The sequence below is a fragment of the Sus scrofa genome, chromosome 7, assembly GCF_054392235.1.
Source record: "Sus scrofa isolate SSC_HxYL_T2T_F1_AM1 chromosome 7, Sscrofa_HxYL_maternal_Yorkshire_Landrace_v2.0, whole genome shotgun sequence".
NCBI lineage: Eukaryota > Metazoa > Chordata > Mammalia > Artiodactyla > Suidae > Sus > Sus scrofa.
The window spans coordinates 100659718-100680086 of record NC_139389.1 but is presented as its reverse complement, the minus strand read 5'-3'; the positions used below and the strand labels follow the sequence as shown (position 1 = coordinate 100680086).

The window sequence follows — 20369 nt, the reverse complement described above, 5'->3', positions numbered from 1 at the left end:
AAGTGAGTTACAAAAAATATGTATATATATTGATGTATAGACTAAGACTCCTAAATAATCTGAAGGAAGACAAAATTCAAATCACAAGACAATACTTCAAATACATATAGGAACTTTTATAAAGCAACTTAAAGCATTTTATAGAAAATACCCAATTAACTTTCCTGACACTTTTGTGAAAAGTCAGGTATTTTCTATATTTTCCAAAAGAGGCAAAAAGAAACAAAGGAACTATATTCACTTTTCTTTTCTTTTTGTCTTTTTGGGGCCATACCCATGGCATATGGAGGTTTGCAGGCTAGGGATCTAATCAGAGCTATAGCTGCCAGCGTACAGCACAGCCGCAGCAACGCCAGATCTGAGCTGCGTCTGCTACCTACACCACACCTCCTGACAATGCCGGATTCTTAGCAAGGCCAAGGATTGAGCCCGAGTCCCCACGGATACTAGTTGGTTCATTAACCCTGGGCCCTGAAGGGAACTCCAAAGTTACTCATTTTCTAATGACATAGTTCCCTATTCCAAATCTAGTGTTTTAATTTGTTAAAAAATGTGCTCAGTTCCAGGAAAATTGTAGTAACTGAAATGCATCAGCATTTTGAAAAATGTTTGATTTCACAAGATATGAGTGCAGAGACAGTGTATTTACTGTCTTACTTATTAGTGTTTCACAATATCACTTAGTTCAGTATCTGCCACACTGTGGGCACTCAATAAATATTTGCTTAATGACAGCTGACAATTTCTAAAGCTCATGTATCAGGTACTTTGCCAAGTGCATTACATATATTAGTTTATTAAGTCCTACCAATAACTCAAAGAGGTAAGTAAATCATTATTATTATTATTATTTTATTTTATTTTATTTTTTAGGGCCACACTTATGGCATATGGAAGTACCCAGGCTAGGAGCTGAATTGGAGCTGCAACCATAGGCCTATGACCCAGACATAGCAACACCAGATCCGAGCTGCATCTGTGACCTACACCACAGCTTACAGCAACACCAGATCCTTAACCCACTGAGCGAGCCAGGGATTGAACCTGTGTCCTCATGGATACTAGTCAGGTTCACTACTGCTAAGCCACAACAGAAACTCCACTAAGTGAATTATTATTCTTCATTTTACTGATAAGGAAACTAAGGCCTAGGTTAAGTAACTTGCACAAAATTACAAAATGATAAAGCCAAGATTGTAACAAAGGTAGTCCAACTTTGGACCTTGTTTGAAGATTTTCACTGTAGAGAGAATAATAGACCAGCAGTATGAAAGTCCATATATACTCTCTCCCCTCAATTACAAGTCCTCGGAAAAAAGAGAAATTTCTTGCTCTTTATGTCTCTTATATAACGCCTAGCATAGTACCTTAATCACATTATTCTTCATTAAATGCTTCCTGAATAAAATCCAAATCACATAAACAAATCAGGCTTCTTTGTTCTCAACTGTAAAATGGAGATAAAGGTATCACCATAATCTGCCTCACTGATTCTCAAAGTGTGGTCCTTGGATCTGAAAGCTTTGTCATAAATGCAAATTCTCAGGCCCAATGCCAGGACTACTGAATTAGAAACTAGTATTTTAATAAGCTTTCCTGGTGATTCTCATGCCTGCTGAAGTTTGAGAACTACCAGTGAACATAATAGGATAATTTTGAGGATCAAATGAGTACAATAATGCGAAAACACTCCTCAACATGAAAGGTATCATCATCATCATTAAAAGTGTAAATTATGTTCCTTGACAAAACTTAGTGATTTTGCTATATTCAGTAAAAATGAACATCAGAAATGAAATTAATCACAAAACATTTTGTGAATAAAATATTGCAGATTTTATCTGGATAATGTATAGCACTCACAGATCCAGAGAAAAAGATGACAATGAGCCATGAGGTAGAAATCAGATAACTTGGTTTCATGGCAGTAAAGCCCAGAGAGATGATAAGCTGCACAGGCTTCTTACCTGACCAATGTCCAGTGGAGCTGCCAGATCTGTCTGTGCACGTCTCACTTACAGGTCTAAACACAGTTTCCCATCCCCCAGTAGCGTAGCGCCAATTGTGAGATTCCAAGATGAGTGTTCGCTGGGTGCCATATGCAATCATAAAGCAGTAGACCACATGATGGAGCTGACAGCCATAGCCACAGCCTTTGTTGATATTACACACTAGCTTCTTGGCTTTGCTGCAGTCCTTGGGATTCTGCAGTGAGGAAGAGATACAAAGGTGAAGACAAGCTACACAGAGAGGTTAACTTCTCTTTATAGGTGGTAAGTGTCAAAAATCATATAATAAGCCAGGGCTATTCCAGTATATTTTATTAAGCAAGGAATTCAGCTCTAGGACTGGATTTCAAAGAATCCACTGAAAATTTTATGTGCATACTTGGGGAGATGGTAGTGAAAAAGAACAGTTACTTTGAAATGTGAAATTAAGCAGTTACATTTTAAAGAATACACTTTCACTTCTCTATCACTCAGAACATGCAAATATGATCTTCTCTGAACTCAAAGTTGCATACATTGAGATCTTTGTGAAAGAAGTAAAATAGTTCATTTATTCCAGCTGCATTTCAGCATTTTGAGCTTATTATCTTCACTGATGAAACTAAAATCATCTTAAAGGAAAAACTGTAATTTATCTAATAATCCCATCTCTTTCCAGCATTTGAGATGTCTCAAACAAATTGTACTTTTTCATTATGGAAGTAAAGCCACTGAGTAAAAGGATATCTGAGTTCAACAATTACAAAATATCAGTCATTGAGTTTTTTTTAAACCAATCTTGATGATATTAGTAATCTTCACAATAAAATGCTGAAAATGTTCTATATTGGATATCTTGAGAATGTGTTATGCCAACTTTTAATCAGGAGATCCATTTTTCTATTTATACACTTTGCTATAAGATGTACAGCAAGTGGTTAAAACAATTTTATCTAATGGTGAGTGCAATGGGGTTAAGCAAATGTAAAAAATTCTTTTTCTCATTCTAAAGTTTCAATTCCATTGTAATTCATATTCCTGTTGCTAAATATCCCTAGGCATCTAAGTTCTTCAAATAAAAATTTGTTTTGACAAGGACTTCTTAGTCTGAGAAGTTTTTCAAACTATTCTGTCTGCAGGGGAAGAGAAAGGATGGGTACCTTCAGGAACTGAATCTTTTTTTCCAGAAAGCAGGAAGCAAGTTAATCAGCTGTCAATTGATATGAGCCTTTAATAAAGCAGTTGCCAAATCTACAACGACAACTATTTCTAGAGATATCATCTGTTCTGTCAGGTAGACCCTAGAAACAAAAGCTAGGATGGTAAAGCTATAAAATGATTCAGAAAGAAAAGCTGAGAGAGCAAAATGCAACACACAGTTACTTTCAGAAGTATCTTTCATATTCAAATGTACTTCTGCAGGCTGGTGCTTTTAGATCAAAGCAGAACCTATAGCATCAAGAACGTTCTGAAGAGTTAGAGCCCTTATGAATCCAAGAGAGCCCAAATAAAATTCAGCAAGATTTGGTCAATACTGTTTCCTCGACCAAGTACTAGGGTTGCTGATTGTCTTCACTTGAGACTTTGAACTTGTGGCAGACTTGTAAGGTGATAAAGATCCCCACTCCAGTTGCTACAGCCTTGAATGATTTGAAAGGAACAGAGGGAGTGCAATGTTAAACTAGTACTGGGAGATCAATTTATTATTTACTTTCTTAAAACAAATAACATTCTCAAGCTGATTCAAAGCTTTAATATTAATAGCTAAGAGAGCAAATAAAGAACACTGACATTTGTCGAATTTTTCATGATTTGTTAGAAATATAGCACTTTGAATATCTCTAAAATGCATGTGAATGAAAATGTCCTTCAAACGTTTTTCAATAAATACTCTTTTAGAACAGCTTTTAGATGTACAGAAGTACTACAAAGATAGTACAGAGATCCCATATACCTTACACCAGATTTTTTCTACTTTTACCTTATATGAGTATTCACATTTTTCTAAAGGAAAAAAGAGTAAGGGAACATAATAATTGAAATGTCTGACCTTTCGTTTTCAAACTGTAGATTTTTTTCACTTGAGAGTCACATCTGCCTTTAAGAAAAACACATGTACTGCGTTTCTTAAGAAAAGAGTTTAATTAGAACCCAATGCTTTGAGCACAAGAACTGAGAACTAAAAGAGAGCAATTTATGAAATGAAGCATTCGTTCAAGAGTTTTAATACGTCTCAAAGTAAGCTGAAGAAAGAATATATTAAATCTTTCTGTTATGTCACAGATAACACAGAGAAAGGGAAAAAATCTATTATGTTTGGTTCTGGAAGGAGAAAGGTCTACATATACAAGGTAAGCAATGGAGGGCTCAAAGGCAGAGACTGATAAGAGAAAATTAATGGCTGTTTGGAATGATGATAACAGTTAAACAAAACACTGAAAAAGCTCAGATCCACAGCCCAATTTTTTTACCAAAATAATATTTAAAAGTCTGGAAAATTCAAAAGATCCTATTCAAAAAAGACTCAGAAAAAGGCAGAAAGACAGGGGAAAAAAATGTGTCTATTTCTAACACAAGATTAGGTTCATCAGAATAAATATCTAGAAGAAATAGGCAGATGTATAAAAGGTAAACAAAGCAACAACTCTGAGATGGACAGGGATTTATTCTGATGGAAAGGCACCTTACAGGAAACCCTTATCTGAGCTAAGTCTTTGTTATCCACCACTGTTACAAAGTAGGAACAGATAAAGAGATTTATGGGGAGTCTATAACAGGGCCATTGTTATACTTATACACATACATATATAAAATCTCCAAATTTCTTACCAAATAGACTTTGTCAATTATCACTGATCCTGTTTTTATGCTTTTCTATTAACGTCTGCAAAAAGCTTAAAGGTATGTCTCATCCATAAGCAAGAGTATACAGAAGAGCCTCATTACTAAAAGAAGCTTTGATCATGTTATCACTCTAGCAGGGGAGCTATTTCTGATGACAAAATCTGTTTTTCATTTGCTTCTTGTATGCTTAATGCACTCTCTTCTATATTTCTCTCCTAGTTATGCCCAAAAGCAGGCAGATTGTTTTGTTCTATCTTGTAATTCTTTAGCTCATTCCCCTCCCTTCCGTTTTATGACACTCCCTTCTTCCACTAATCTTTCTCTCTCACACTCACAAACACACACACACACACACACACACACACACCACAATTTTTTCGGGCCATGCCTGCAGCATATTTAAGTTGCCAGGTCAATCAGAGTTGCAGCTGCCAGCCTACTTCACAGCCACAGCAATTGGGGATCTGAGCTGCATCTCTGACCTACACTACAGTTCATCACAATGCCAGATTGTGATGCAGGGGCCAGGGATTGAACCCGCGTCTTCACGGATACCAGTTGGGTTCATTATCACTGAGCCATGATGAAAACTCAAGGAAGCACTTCTTATTTGAAAGTAGGAGATGGGGAAATACAGATAGAAAATGCTCCTGCATGTTCCTTGGGAAAGTCTTACTTCTCCCTCCTTCTGTCCTGAGTATCACTCACTGATCAAGTAGAGGTGAATATTTGTTCCTTCAGTAAATATTTGTTAAGCACTTTATACAAGGAAACTTGGGAGATGACAATCAAACAGAATAAGAAATCATATAAATAAACATAATAGACAATTTAAAAGTTTTAAGACTGTGGTAAACAAGGAATTAAGGAATAAAAGAGGAAAAAAGTCACTTTCAGCTGTACTAGAAAGGGTTATGAATAAAACTACATTTAAAATAAATCTTTAAGATATAATTTATTATGTTTATGAAATGCTAAGTAAATGTGCTTTTTCCATTATTCAATGGAAGTCCATATTGTAAAGAATAATTCTGATGGGTAAAGTACAATTGCTTTGTCAAATAAACTCTATAAATTTTATTTATAAGGTAGAATTTTTGTATGTAAGGTCATCTTAAAGTCAGACTCATCAACAGGCACATATGTTCTTCCTCTTTTCAATGATAATGGTTATTCAAGTTTTAGAACAGGAGGTAAATTTGTCAAAATTACTTAAGACAACATGTTCTAGTTGAGGAACTCTGCACAGAGAGGTTTAAGATACAATTTTTTTGGTTAAGACAAGCTCTGTTATGAAGTCAGTTGTGTGATTTTGCTTCAATTTGGTAATTTAAAATGGAGGTAAAATACCTGCCTCCACAACCTCTCCATGCTCATCCATCCTTCCATCTCGGAGATACTCTGAAGCTAAAACACATGGTATATGCTCCAAGCTAATTGAAATACACTATCTCATTTCTGCTCATAATCTCAAGAGATGTTATTTCACACTGGATAAATGTAATACTTTTTGAATTCAGTGCTACAAGGTGGCCCAATCATGGGCCCTTATAAGTTAACAATGTTATGTAACATTTTTACAGTTATACTTTTGCAGCAAAGCTGTCACCATAGTACAAATAAATCAAGAAATGAGGACATAAAGCAAAATAGAGGTCTTCTGTATTGTTTCCTTTTGTTTAGTTTTCTAGTTTTTCAACACTAAGGCATTTCTTCTGACACACAGTTTCCAAGAAAGATGCTATCTCAACAGAACTGAAAGCTATATTTGTTCTCACTGTCCTATAAATCAACATTGGGAATTATATTTAAATCCATATGCCTCTAACTAACATGGTATATTAAGGGAACTAGCATGGCATATTAAAGGAAGGTGCCTTTAGTAAATAAATACTCATTAAATCTAAATGAGTACTAATTCACTAAAGGCACCATCAAGATGCTAAAATATTTTAGTCTCTTACTTTGGTTATAATATGAAAATAGTTACTCTTGGATGCATTTCAAATTAGGAAGCCAGCTTACTTCCTACTTGGCTAAAAAAGAATAATTTTGAAACAACTAGTAAACCATAAGCATTATTATATTACTTAGGCACTGCTACGATTTAGAGGTTTCCAAGGCCTTCACTTAGTAAATAAGTGGTAACTGTGAATTAATGATGTAATATTACAACATAGTACTGATTCCATGGCTTTTAAATTAAGTCACAGTTAAGGCCTTTTGCCATGACTTTAGATTTCCTATACAAATAAAAGCTTCTTGAGAAAAAAATTTTCCAGCCACAATGTAATTTCTCTCACTTATCTGCCCAGAGTTACTACAGACCAAAAACACTGCAGAAAAAAAAAGGCTAAATCAACAACAAACAAGAGCATTTAGTCAATATAAACTGGACATAATATCACCAGGCATCTCTTGCAAAGAGTAAATGCTCAATAACTATTAGTTCGGCCGAACTGTATGTATAGAGACAAAATGAGGTCAAATCCACTGTCACAATAATACACTAACTGGTTGCAAGTCAAATTTTAGAATTCAGGTCTCTTAATCCATTGCCCACTCACTCCCTATGAGGTGGACCTAGAAGGGGTAGACCTCCCTATCCACTCCCTCCTCATGATGTCTTCAATACAAAAAACAGCAAGAAGTGCAGGCTCCAAACACTTACCTGGTCATTGTGTCCCCAGCTTTATGGACGTATACAAACACTGAATATATATACAGTGAACAACATGATGTTCTAAAATACGTAAATACTGTGAAATGATTACCACAACCAAATGAATTAACATACCTAACACTACACACAGTTATTTAATTTTTTTTTGGTGGGGAGACCACTTAGGATCAACTCTCTTAGCAAAATTCAAGTGTACAATACAGAATTATTAACTATAGTTACCATGCTATATATTAGCTCTCTAGAACTTATTCATCCCACATAACTAAATCTTTATACCATCTGGTCAGCATCTTCCCATTTCTTCCACCTTCCTGACACTGGTAACTACTGTTCTACTCTCTGCTTTTACGAATTTCATTTTTTTAGATTCACATATAAGTGAGATCATGCAGTATTTGTCTTTTTATATCTTATCTCACTTAACCATAATGACCTCCAGGTTCATCCCGCTGTTGTAAATAGCAGGATTTTCTCCCTTTTTTTTGGTGGTTAAATGATGTTCTATTGCTATTTATTTTTTGTTTTGTTTTGTCTTTTTGCCATTTCTTGGGCCGCTCCCATGGCACATGGAGGTTCCCAGGCTAGGGGTCGAATCGGAGCTGTAGCCACCGGCCTATGCCACAGCAACGTGGGATCAGAGCCACATCTGCGACCTACACCACAGCTCACGGCAACGCTGGATCCTTAACCCACTGAATAAAGCCAGGGATCGAACCCGCAACCTCATGGTTTCTAGTCGGATTCGTTAACCACTGAGCCACAACGGGAACTCCTCTACTGCTATTTGTATAAACACACACACACACACACACACACACACACACACACACACACTACATTTTCTTTACCCATTTATCCCCTGACAGGAAGAGGTTGTTTCCATATCCTGGCTGTTGTGAATAATACTGAAGTGAACATGGGGTGCAGATATCTTGTCGAAATACTTATTTATTCCCTTCAGATATATACACTTAGAAGTGGTATTGCTGTATCATATGGTAGTTCTACTTTTAATTTTTTTGAGGAATCTCCATATGTTTCCATAATGGCCAATTCACATTTCCATCACAAGGAATCAGTACAGAGTTTTCCTTTTTTTCTGCATCTTTAACAACACTTATTATCTTTTGTCTTTTTTGGTAATATCCATTCTAACAATCATGAGATATATCTCATTTCCCTAATAATAAGCGATGTTGAGCACCTTTGCATATACCTGCTGACCCTTTGTATGTCTCTTTGAAGAAATGTCGATTTAGGTTCTTGGCCCTTACTATAATAATCAGGTTACTTAGTTTTTTTGTTATTGAACTGAATTCATTACATATTTTTTATGTAATGAATTCAATAGTAAAAAATAAGTATTTTTTACTATTCTACAGATTGCCTTTTGATTCTGCTGATTGTTTCGTTTGCTATGAAGATGCTTTTTAGTTTGATAGAGTTCCAGTTTTTGATTTTGTTGTTGTTGTTGTTGCTTGTGTGCTTTTGGTGTCATATCCAAAACACTGTTGCCAAGACATATATATATGTGAAGGAGCTTTCCCTCTCTGTTTTCTCCTAAGTACTTTTATAGTTTCAGGACTTGTATTTAAAGATTAAGAACCAGAACCCTGGGGATCCTTCTCTAGTAACATTCCTTATATAGGGAGGAGTTAAACCATAGATAGCTCCTATTTCCAACAAAGAAAGGTCAGTAAAAACTAAAGGAATAAGTGGGGTAAGTTAAATTGTATTGTACTCTTTGTCTGCTAGAATCACAAGACTAAATTGTTTTTAATTTGCTTAAAAAGATTTGCAACATCTAGCTTTGTGTTGGTAATGAAGAAAAGATTCATTAATAGTGTGATGAAAGCACTTCATTGTATTGGAAACAATTTGATTTTATTTCTCTAAAATTATTTTCAAAACCAAAGCAGAAAACATAATGAAGCGAACAAGAGAATTGAGGTAATTAAAATAAAGACTCTGGGCATAGTTAACCATGTAAGAGAAAGTTAAAAAGCATTCTCATTTTTAAAAGCCAGGACCAGAAATTATTATCTCTTAACATATTAGACAAGAATATTTTCATAGTAAAGTTAAGAAGTATCAAGGTGTGCTTTCCACTCCTCTCGTAAAGAACAATTTATTGCAAGTAACAAGGACAACACAATAGCCTAGACAGAAGTAGCCTACCCTGTGCTTCAGGAAATCAATTTCCCTGTGGGTATTTTTTTTATAATTTTAAGAGTGTAAACTAAATCGTGAAAAGATATGAAGATACATAGCTTACAGACTGAAATCCTGACAGATTGAAGCAAAAGGTAGATTGTTATTACACAGTTATAGAACAGGAAAGCTTTTCTTGGTAAGTAAAGCCAACAATTCGCTTACTTTAAATTCATTTTTTAAACTTTTGCTCTTTGCCTACAAGTCTTTATTGTATGTTTGACAGCCATTTTTTAAAAAGATGGAAATCCTACAGATCCAGTAGAAAAGAACAAACGAATGTGGGGAATTTCTTCTACTGATGGTCTTTGAGACAGCATTCTGTCATCTCTGGGTATTCCAGGTAGTCTTTAAGGAAGCTCTACCTCAGGTTCAAGTACACAAGAGCAACCTTAATAATATTTTCTGCTTCCATAAGGGCTACATAGGAAAGGTAGAGGAAGAATGAGATACAACCAAGTCTAATTCTCTTATTCAAAATCTAATGTAAACAGGATTCTCTCCAAGACCAGAAAAGAAATTTAAGTTACCTGAGGAGTCAGATTCTGCCAAACCTACATAAATGCACAGAAGATGTACCTTCTCAAGCACCTTCAATTTTTCTCCATAAGTTTATAGCCTGATTCCCAGATCTCAGAATCAGCTGAATGGGTGAGGTTAAAAATGGCATGCTTACAAAACTAAAGTTGAATTTCACAAAGGTCCTCCACCCACCATCATTTTGCTTAACAGGACTCATGAGGCTCTGAAAGTCAAAATACAGGTATGATGCAGTAGACATTCTTTTTTTAAAAAAAGTGGGGAAAGGAGGGAGGAGGTAGTAGTACGGAAAATAGGAAGGAGGAAAGGAGAAAAGGGGTGGAAAGAGGGAAGGGAGAGGAAGAGAGAGGGAGAACAGAGGGAAAGAGGAAGAGGAGGAGGAGGAGAGAGGGGAGGGCAGGAAAAGAAGAGGGGAGAAAGGGAGAGAAGGAGAAAAGTAAAAGCGAACTCCAGAATGGTTAGCTCTGTCTTACACAGGATTCAAAAATAAAGTAGATGGCAGACACAAAACAGAAATACTGGCTGGAACTTTGTTCTTGTGCAAAGGCTACTGCAGAGGCTTTGTTTTGTTTTAGATAAAAGTCAGAATAATTTACACTGTTTTGCCAGTTCTTCTACTCTGCAAAATTCCTTCTTCAGAGCAGAAATGATACTTACAGCACTTGTCTACTCACTGGCTTTTAAATCAAACCATCAACAATAATTAAACCAGATGTCTTGCTACCTCTTTTCCTGGATAGAGGTTTTGTTCCATTTCTCCATGCAGCTGGCCATGCACTGAGAACCCACTGTTAGTGGGAGCATAAATTTCTTTGGAATCCCTAGTTATTATTATTTTTAAAACCCTCAAGATCACTTTCCACACTGCCTCAGTTTAACAGTGCTCTAACTCATGTTATTTTCTTTACTTTTCAAAATCTTTAACTTTGCATTTTTGCTGTTTGTTCATAAATAACTTAAGAACTACAATAAATTGCAAAAACAGTAGAGTTATTGTGCAACTTCCACACAGCTTTCCCCAATGAGAACATCTTACTTCACAGTACCTTACCAACATCAGGAAATTGACATCACAACATATTATTAACTATAATATAGACCTTATTTGGATCTCACCAGTTTTTACATGTACTCCTTTTTTGGGATAAGTGTAGTACTACTGAAAAATGTATAGACTCGGGTAACTACTGCCACAGTCAATATACAAAATGTTGCCTCAAAATAAAGAAATTCTCTTACACTCCCGTTTTAGAGTCACATACTCCCTGCCCCAAAACCTTAATCCCAGACAACCAATGACCTCTTTTCTCTAGAACTAATGATCTCGTTTATCACTTAGCATAATGCTCTTGAGAGCCATCCAAGTTACTGTGCGTATCAATACTTCATTCTTTTTTACTATTGGATAATATTCTTTTTTTTTTTTTTTTTTTTTTTAATTTTCCCACTGTACAGCAAGGGGGTCAGGTCATCCTTAGATGTATACATTGCAGTTACAGTTTTTTCCCCCATGGATAATATTCTGTTATGTGGATTGCACCACAATTTATTCACCCACTGAAGGACACCTGGTGTGTTTTCAGGTTTTGGTTATTATAAATTAATTTGCCATGCATGTGAGTGTACAGATTTTTGTGTGGACACAAGTTTTTATTTCTCTAGGATGAGTACACAGGAGCAAAATTGCTGAATCACATGATAAGGATATGTTTAACTTTATAGCAAACTGCCAAACTGTTTCCCAGAATGGCTGTATCAGTTAACATTCCCATGAAGAATCTGAAAGAGAGCTGGTTGCTTAACATGACTTTAAGCATTGTGACAGGGGTGTAAGGTGCATGTCGTTAAGCTGCATTTCCCCAACAGTTAATGATTTTAAACATCTTTTCATGCACTTGTCATCCATATTTCCTCTTTGGTAAAGTTGTCTGTTCAAAGCTTTTCGTCCATTTTCTAACTGTGATTATTTCTTACTATTGAGATTAGAGTGTTCTTAGTACATTCTGGATATGAAACTTTTCTTAGATATGTAATTTGCAAACACTATCTCCCAGGCTATGGCCTGTCCTTTCATCTACTTTACCAGGGTCACATTCTCAGATCAAAAGCCCAATTTAGGAAGTTCCCACATGGCATAGCTGGTTAAGGATTTGGCATTGCTGCAGCTGTGGTGCAGGTCGCAACTGTAGCATGGGTTCAATCCTTGGCCCACGAACTTCCACATGCTGTGGGTGCAGCCAAAAAAACCCCCAAGTTCCCAATTTAATTATTTTCTTTTATGAATCCATTTTTTTTTGGTATAGGTTTAAGAACTTTTAGCCTAAGTCACAAATATTTATTCCAAAGCTTTTCTTTATAGTTTCACAGTTTTACATATAGGAAGCTTAATAGTTTTATATGTCACATTAATTTTATCTGTCAGATTTACTATCCATACTCAGTTAAATTCTAAGTAAAGTGTGAGGTTTAGGTCAAGGTTCATTTTTTTCCTATGAGATATATAATTATTCCAACATAATGTATTGAAAAGACTATGCCTCCTCCATTGAATTGCCTTTGCATCTTTTTCAAAAATCAGTTGCCCATGCATAGGTATATACTCAAAAGAACTGAAAACTGATATAGGAACAAATACACGTGGAGGCACATCACAGCAGTGCTCAAACAGCAAAAGTTAGAAACAGCCCAAATGTCCATCAATGAATGAATGAACAAATACTGGTATATCTATACAATGGAATATTATTCAGCCGTAAAAAGGAATGAAGTAGTAATACCAGCTATAACATATTGTAGAGAAGGTGACATATTGTATGATTCCATTTATATGAAATATTCGGAACAGGTAAATTCATAGAGAATACAGATTGGTGGTTTCCAGGGGCTGGGGAAAGGGGAAAGACTGAATGGAGAGCGATGGGTATGGAGTTTTCTTTGGGACTGGATAGAGGTGATGCTTATACAACCTTGTGAATGTACCAAGTTACCACTGAATTGTTCACCTTAAGATGATTAATTTTATGTTATTTAAATTTCACCTCAATGAAAAGCAAGGTATCGCACTTATGTAGGTCTATTTTGGACTGTATTCTGTTTCACAGAATATACATCAACCCCTCCTCCATTATCATACACTATATCTTGATTATTGTAGCTATAACTGTTAAGTCTTAAAAGTAGAAATTTTATCCTTTTTCAAAATTGCTTTAGTTTTAGTTTTGATGGGAATTGCATTAAGCCTATGGATCAAACTGGGAAGAACTGGCATCTTCTCTATTTTGAGTTTTCCAACCCACAAACATAGTATGTCCATTCATTCTTTTTTTGCTTTTTAGGGCTGCACCCACAGCACATGGAGGTTCTCAGGCTAGGAGTCAAATAAGAGCTACAGCTGCAGGCTTATGTCACAGCCACAGCAACTCGCAGGATCTGAGCTGTGTCTGCGACCTACACCACAGCTCATGGCAATGCCAGATCCTTCACCCACTGAGCAAGGCCAGGGATCAAACACAACCTCATGGTTCCCAGACAGATTTGTTTCTGCTATGCCACGACAGGAACTACTTTATTCATTCTTTTAGGTCTTCTTTCATTTCTTTCATCAGCATTTCGCAAGTATTTTTACTTAAGTATCGCATTTTCATTTTATGGAGTAAATGTAAATGGCACGATGGCTTAAAAAATTGGTTTCTAATTGTTTCTTGCTAAGATGAAGTATGATTAACTTTCGTGTGGTGATCATATACTCTGACTTTGCTAAGTTCACGTGTTTGTTCTAGGAGTTGAATTGTCATTTTGTGTTGCGTTTTTTTTGTGGGGGGGTAGATTTGGGATTTCTCTGTGTAGACAATCATGTCACCTGCAAACAAGGACAATCTTCTTTCTTCCTAGTATGTGTGCCATTGATTTCTTTGTCTTGCCTTATTGCACTGCATAGAACTTCCATTACTATGTTCAATAGGAGTGGTGAGACCAGATATTCTTGCCTCATTCTCAGTTTTAGGAGAAAAGCCTATGGAAATAGCCTTTCACTATCAAGTGTGATATTACCTATAGGTTGTTAACCTGCAAATGTTTTTTTTATCAGATTGAAAACTGTCCTTTCTATTCTCAGTCTGCTGACTTTTTTTGTCATGAATGGGCCTGGATTTTGTCAACATTTTTTTATCATGTGTCAATATATTTGTATCATTTTAACATATATATCATGAATGTGTGGGATTTATTTCAGGAATGCAAAGCTAGTTAAGTACTCAAAATTCAATTAATGTAATCTACCACATAAACAGTTTAAAGAAGAACTACATGATCCCACCAATTAATAAAGAAAAAGTATTTGACAAAATCCAACACTGTTCCTGCTTTTCTGTGCATGATCTTACCTTCCTCTAGTACTCAATTTTGATTCATCTGTAGTTTTTTTTTTTTTTTTTTTTTTTTTTTTTTTTTAAGTACATCTCATCATGGAGTATTTAACTTGGCTGCTCTGGGGATTATAATCTACATACACATAATTTATCACAGTCTACTCAAATCTACATTTTACTATTCCAAATGGAATGTAGAAACCTTACCTTTAGGTACCTTTACTCTCTCTCCTTTTATGAATTAGGTGTCTTAAAAACTGCCTATATAGCTCAGGAAAAACTGAGAATGAAAAAAATTTTACCTTTACATACACTGAAAACTATATCAGACAATGTTATAAATTTTGCATTCCACCACCAAACCTTTTAAAAAATGAAGGGGAGAAAACTAGTTAATTACCCTGCATCTACACTCTTTCCTTTACACTTTCTCATTCCTGATGGTCCAAGTTTCTGATATCATTTTTTGTCTGAAGAATTTCCTTTTTTCGAACAAGTCTGTTGGCAACAAACTCTCTTAGTTTTCCTTCATCTGAAAATGTCTATTTTACATCATATTATCACTGGATGAAGAATTCTGGGGTGATAGTTCCTTTTTTTTTTTTTTTAATCGTAATCTATTGTTATTTCCCCAATACATTTTTTTCCTACTGTACAGTATGGGGACCCAGTTACACATACATGTATACATGATTTTTTTCTCCCATTGTCATGCTATGTTGTAAGTATCTAGACATAGTTCTCAGTGCTACACAGCAGGATCTCATTGCTAGTCCATTCCAAAGGCAATAGTTTGCATTTGTTAACCCCAAGTTCCCAATCCCTCCTACTCCCTCCCCATCCACCTGGGCAACCACAAGTCTATTCTCCAAGTCCATGATTTTCTTTTCTGTGGAAAGGTTCATTTGTGCTGTATATTAGATATCAGATATGAGTGATATCATATGGTATTTTTCTTTCTCTTTCTGACTGACTTCACTCAGCATGAGAGTCTCTAGTTCCATCCATGTTGCTGCAAATGGTATTATGTCATTCTTTTTTATGGCTGAATAGTATTCCATTGTGCATATACACCACATCTTCCTAATCCAATCATCTGTCGATGGACAGTGGGGTTCTTTCCATGTCTTGGCTATTGAGAACAGAGCTGCAATGAACATAAGGGTGCATGTGTCTTTTCTAAGGACAGTTTTGTCTGGACATATGCCCAAGAGTGGGACTGTGGGGTCGTATGATAGTTCTATGTATAGTTTTCTAAGATACCTCCATAGTGTTCTCCATAGTGGCTGTACCAGCTTGCATTCCACCAACAGTGCAGGAGGGTTCCCTTTTCTCCACACCCCTTCCAGCACTTGTTATTTGTGGACTTATTAATGATGGACATTCTCACTGGTGTGAGGTGGTATCTCGTGGTAGTTTTGATTTGCATTTCTCTAATAATCAGGGATGTTGAGTGTTTTTTCATGTGTTTGTTGGCCGTCTGTACATCTTCCTTGGAAAAGTGTCTGTTCAGGTCTTTTGCCCATTTTTCCATTGGGTTGTTGGCTTTTTTGCTGTTGAGTTGTATAAGTTGCTTGTACATTCTGGAGATTAGGCCCTTGTCCGTTGCATCGTTTGAAACTATTTTCTCCCATTTTGTAAGTTGTCTTTTTGGTTTCCTTTGCTGTGCAAAAGCTTGTCAGTTTGATTAGGTCCCATTGGTTTATTTTTGCTTTTATTTCTGTTGCTTTGGGAGATGGACCTGAGAAAATATTCATAAGGTTGATGTCAGAGAATGTTTTGCCTCTGTTCTCTTCCAGGAGTTTGATGGTGTCTTGTCTTATATTTAAGTCTTTAAGCCATTTTGATTTCATTTTTGTGCATGGTGTGAGGGTGTGTTCTAGTTTCATTGATTTGAATGCAGCTGTCCAGGTTTCCCAGCAATGCTTGCTGAAAAGACTATCTTTTCCCCATATTATGTTCTTGCCTTTGTCAAAGATTAACTGACCATAGGTGTCAGGGTTTATTTCTGGGTTCTCTATTCTGTTCCATTGGTCTGTTTTGGTACCAATACCACACTGTCTTGATGACTGTGGCTTTGTAATATTGCTTGAGGTCTGAGAGAGTTATGCCTCCTGCTTGGTTTTTGTTTCTCAGGATTGCTTTGGCAATTCTGGGTCTTTTGTAGTTTTATATAAATGTTTGGATTGTTTGTTCTAGTTCTGTGCAAAATGTCATGGGTAATTTGATAGGGATTGCATTGAATCTGTAGATTGCTTTGGGTAGTATGGCCATTTTTGCAATATTAATTTTTCTAATCCAGGAACATGGAATATCTTTCCATTTCTTTACATCTTCTTTTCCTTGATTAATGTTTTATAGTTCTCGGCATATAGGTCCTTTGCCTCCTTGGTCAGGTGTATTCCCAGGTATTTGATTTTTTGGGGTGCAATTTTAAAAGGCATTATGTTTTTGTATTCCTTTTCTAAAGTTTCATTAGTTCTTTCCTTTGGGCACTTATAAAATATCTTACTACTTCTTTCTGACCAGATGCATTGTAGGTAATGTACTGTAGGTAATGCATTGTAGGTAATGAATTGCTTTTCTCTTGCTGCTTTAGAGGATTTTTTTCTCTGTCTTTAGTTTTTGGCAAATTTCTTACAAAGTATCTGGAAATGGATTACTTTGGGATTTTCCTAACAGGAGTTTGTTCAACTTCTTGAATATGCTGGTCTGCCAATTTTAGGAAGTTTTCAATCTTTCCTTTAAATCCTTCACTTTTACTTCTCTCCTTCTGAGAGACCAAAGATACAAATATATATAAAAAAAAAAATTGTTATTGCCCCACAGGTCCCTGAGGCTCTATTTTCTTAAAAAAAAAATCTTTATTCCCTCTTTGTTGTATTAGACAATTTCTACTGATCTAACTTCAAGTGCAGTAAGTGATTCTTTGCTCTGCTATAGCTATTCTACTATGAGTTAGTTTTTCTACTTAGGTTTTTATATTTTTCAGTTCTAAAATTTCCACTTGGTTTTTCCATATATCACCTATTTCTTTGCTGAGACTTTCTATTTCTTCACTTGTTTCAAGTCTGTAATTGCTTACCGGAGCCATTTTTATTATTATAGCTTCTTTAAAATCCTTGTCAGGTAATTCCAACATCTGTGTCATCTCAGTGTGGTGTCTGCTGATTATCTCTTGTCATTTGAATTACAATTTTTCTGGTTCTTGGCATGATGATGAGTTATGAAACTCTGCTTTCTATGTAAATTATCTATTTTAGTAGGCAGTCAAACTGTTTGAACTCCTAGCTCACTTTTATGAGCTGTGGCTCAAATGTCAATTTAATTGTTAATGCCTTTTCAGTGTGATTTTGTTCTGCTCCATGTGTGAAGCAGAAGAGAGGCCAGTCTAAGGTCCGGGTGGTATATCATCCCAAAACTCTGTTCACCAATCTTTGCATGGGATGTTCAGAGATTTCAAACACAAATTCTCAAAATTGCTTTCTCTAACTCCCTTCTTTTCATAACCCTCCCTCCATTCTAGTTGGAAGGGAAATGGGATCTGCCTCATTACTGCAGCATGGTGATGGTGAACGAGGCTTTGTCCAAAGTCTCTGTGGTTGTTAACACCAGTTGGGAGAGGCAGAGGTGCCCTTTTTATTGCAGAGCAGGTGTGGAGGACATGGCTGTGCGCTCAATCTCTACAGCTATGGCAACTGGGGAGAGCAATAAACATTTTTCATGATGTTCACCTGGAACAGTGTTGAAATAATAAAAATGGGGCTTTTTTCAGCTCCGTCCACTGGTTATTTCTAGTTTGGGGGATTACCTAGCAACCCCACCTAGAATATATAGGAGGCAAAACAAACAAGCAAACAAACAAAACACAGGAAATGCACTACATACAGGATTTTTTTTTTTTGTCATTGTTGCTATAATTAGCAAGGAGAACAGGCTGTAATGTGTTTACTACATCTTATCCAGAAACAGAAGCCTGTATTTTAAGCCCGACATGTTTTCAAACATTTAGTGCTCATTTAACTCATATCTATAATGCTACGTACATACTGGCAAAATAATGACCTTGTGTTTCCATTTTCTCATATAGGTTCCTTTTAAAAATGGTAAGCCAATTTTTTTCAGCAAGTTTAATCTTGAACAATATGGCACTATGTCATCTTGTACAAAAGGAAAACCTAACATCTGTTTGAATTAAAGAACTCCAATAGTGAACACAAGGAGATTATTCAAAGCCTCTATGGGATGTAGACTTCAAACACAGTAAGGTTTTTACCTATAAAACCTCTCTTTTAGGGTTCAGCTTTATTTCCTTTTTCATGAATTATATAAGGTACCCTAGGCAGGGTACTAGGTCTTCAGATGCAAAGCCAAACATAGTATCCATCCTGCCCTAACCCTTTACAACTAAGCAAGCTTCTCACATGGCATACTATAACAGCCCCTCTCTGTTTCTGATGAAACGTGCAGCTTCAAGATATGGTCTCTCTACTAGCCCTGACACTTCTAAACCCAGCAAGTCCAGCTACCCTAATCACTCCAGGCAAAGACGAATCAGACCTAAGTTGGAAATGAAAAAACAAAAACTCCTCCAAACAAGCAAACAAAAATCCACCAACCTCAGGTAGATCTGAGCAGGATAAATGTCCAAAGCCACAGGACTATTCTACTGGCAGAATCTAAAATCCTAGATCACCTCTGATGTGCTTCAACTTGGTAGAAGAGATGATGGTGTGAGTGTATGAAAAAGTACATATGATATGTACATGTGATATGTTTTGTTCGGTAATGACCAATGGTTATGCCAATGAAAAGAGGGTGGAATATAGGGAGCAACTGTTATGGGAAAGACATGAAATAGCTGTGAGAGTGAGAAAACATTAACAAGCAATGGTGAAAACAATGACCTGTCTCTATCCATTCAGATATAATCAGTGACTCCCTGCTTCTCCATACTGAACTCTCCATATGATTCTTTTTCTATCTTCATCTTAATCTTTTTGGTTATTAGAGCCTCTTATGATAGCATGATGACAACAGCCAAAATATATCAGAAGAACTTCAAAATAGAGTAAAGCCAAAGAAAATTATGAACCAAAGGAAAACTGTTACTAACTCTCATTCCTTCTCTACCTCCAACATGCAAGAAATTGAAGATAAGTACAACAAAAACTGATTTTATTAGCAGGGAATGCGTCAAACCCACTCTTGTAGAACCGGATATTATTCAGAATAAATCAAGATTCCCAATATTTAAGCTGGCTTCATTTTGCAGTTGAAAGCACCACCATCAACACTATTCTTTAATATGTCATCAGGGGATCTTTGTGCTCTTAATAATGATCTGAAGTGAACAAATAGTGCCCAGAGTTTATGACAAAGCCAAGAGTATATATTCCTGAGTCTTTACATATACTTTCTATCTAGTCCCATGAGCTAATGAATGGGAACAATAACATTGTTTGGGACAGGAACTTCAGCAGGTTGCCGACAATGCGATATGGCAGAGAGCTGACATCTCAAATACGGACAAGAGCTCATACATTACTGAAGGAATGAGAGGAAGAAGCAAAGGAAAATAGAAGGCAAACATATTTAACAATTACTTCCAACACTGTCTAGGCCACGGTTGGCAAGATTTTCCTATAAAGAACCACACAGTAAATATCTTTGGCATTACAGGCTATATATTCTCTGGCACAACTATTTAACTTTGCCATTGTAGCCTGAAAG

The 20369-nt window shown here is 36.1% G+C and overlaps 1 protein-coding gene across 10 annotated transcripts in view; it reads right to left on the bottom strand.

Annotated features, from left to right (window-relative positions):
- FUT8 (fucosyltransferase 8) overlaps positions 1 to 20369 on the bottom strand; it is a 288757-nt gene that overhangs the window by 60494 nt on the left and 207894 nt on the right. For 8 of the 10 annotated variants that reach the window (XM_005666321.4, XM_005666322.4, XM_084966726.1 and 5 more), the window contains 1 exon segment: positions 1968 to 2205. In XM_005666321.4, coding sequence (XP_005666378.3) covers positions 1968 to 2205 — 238 coding nt within the window. 10 annotated transcript variants of the gene reach the window in all.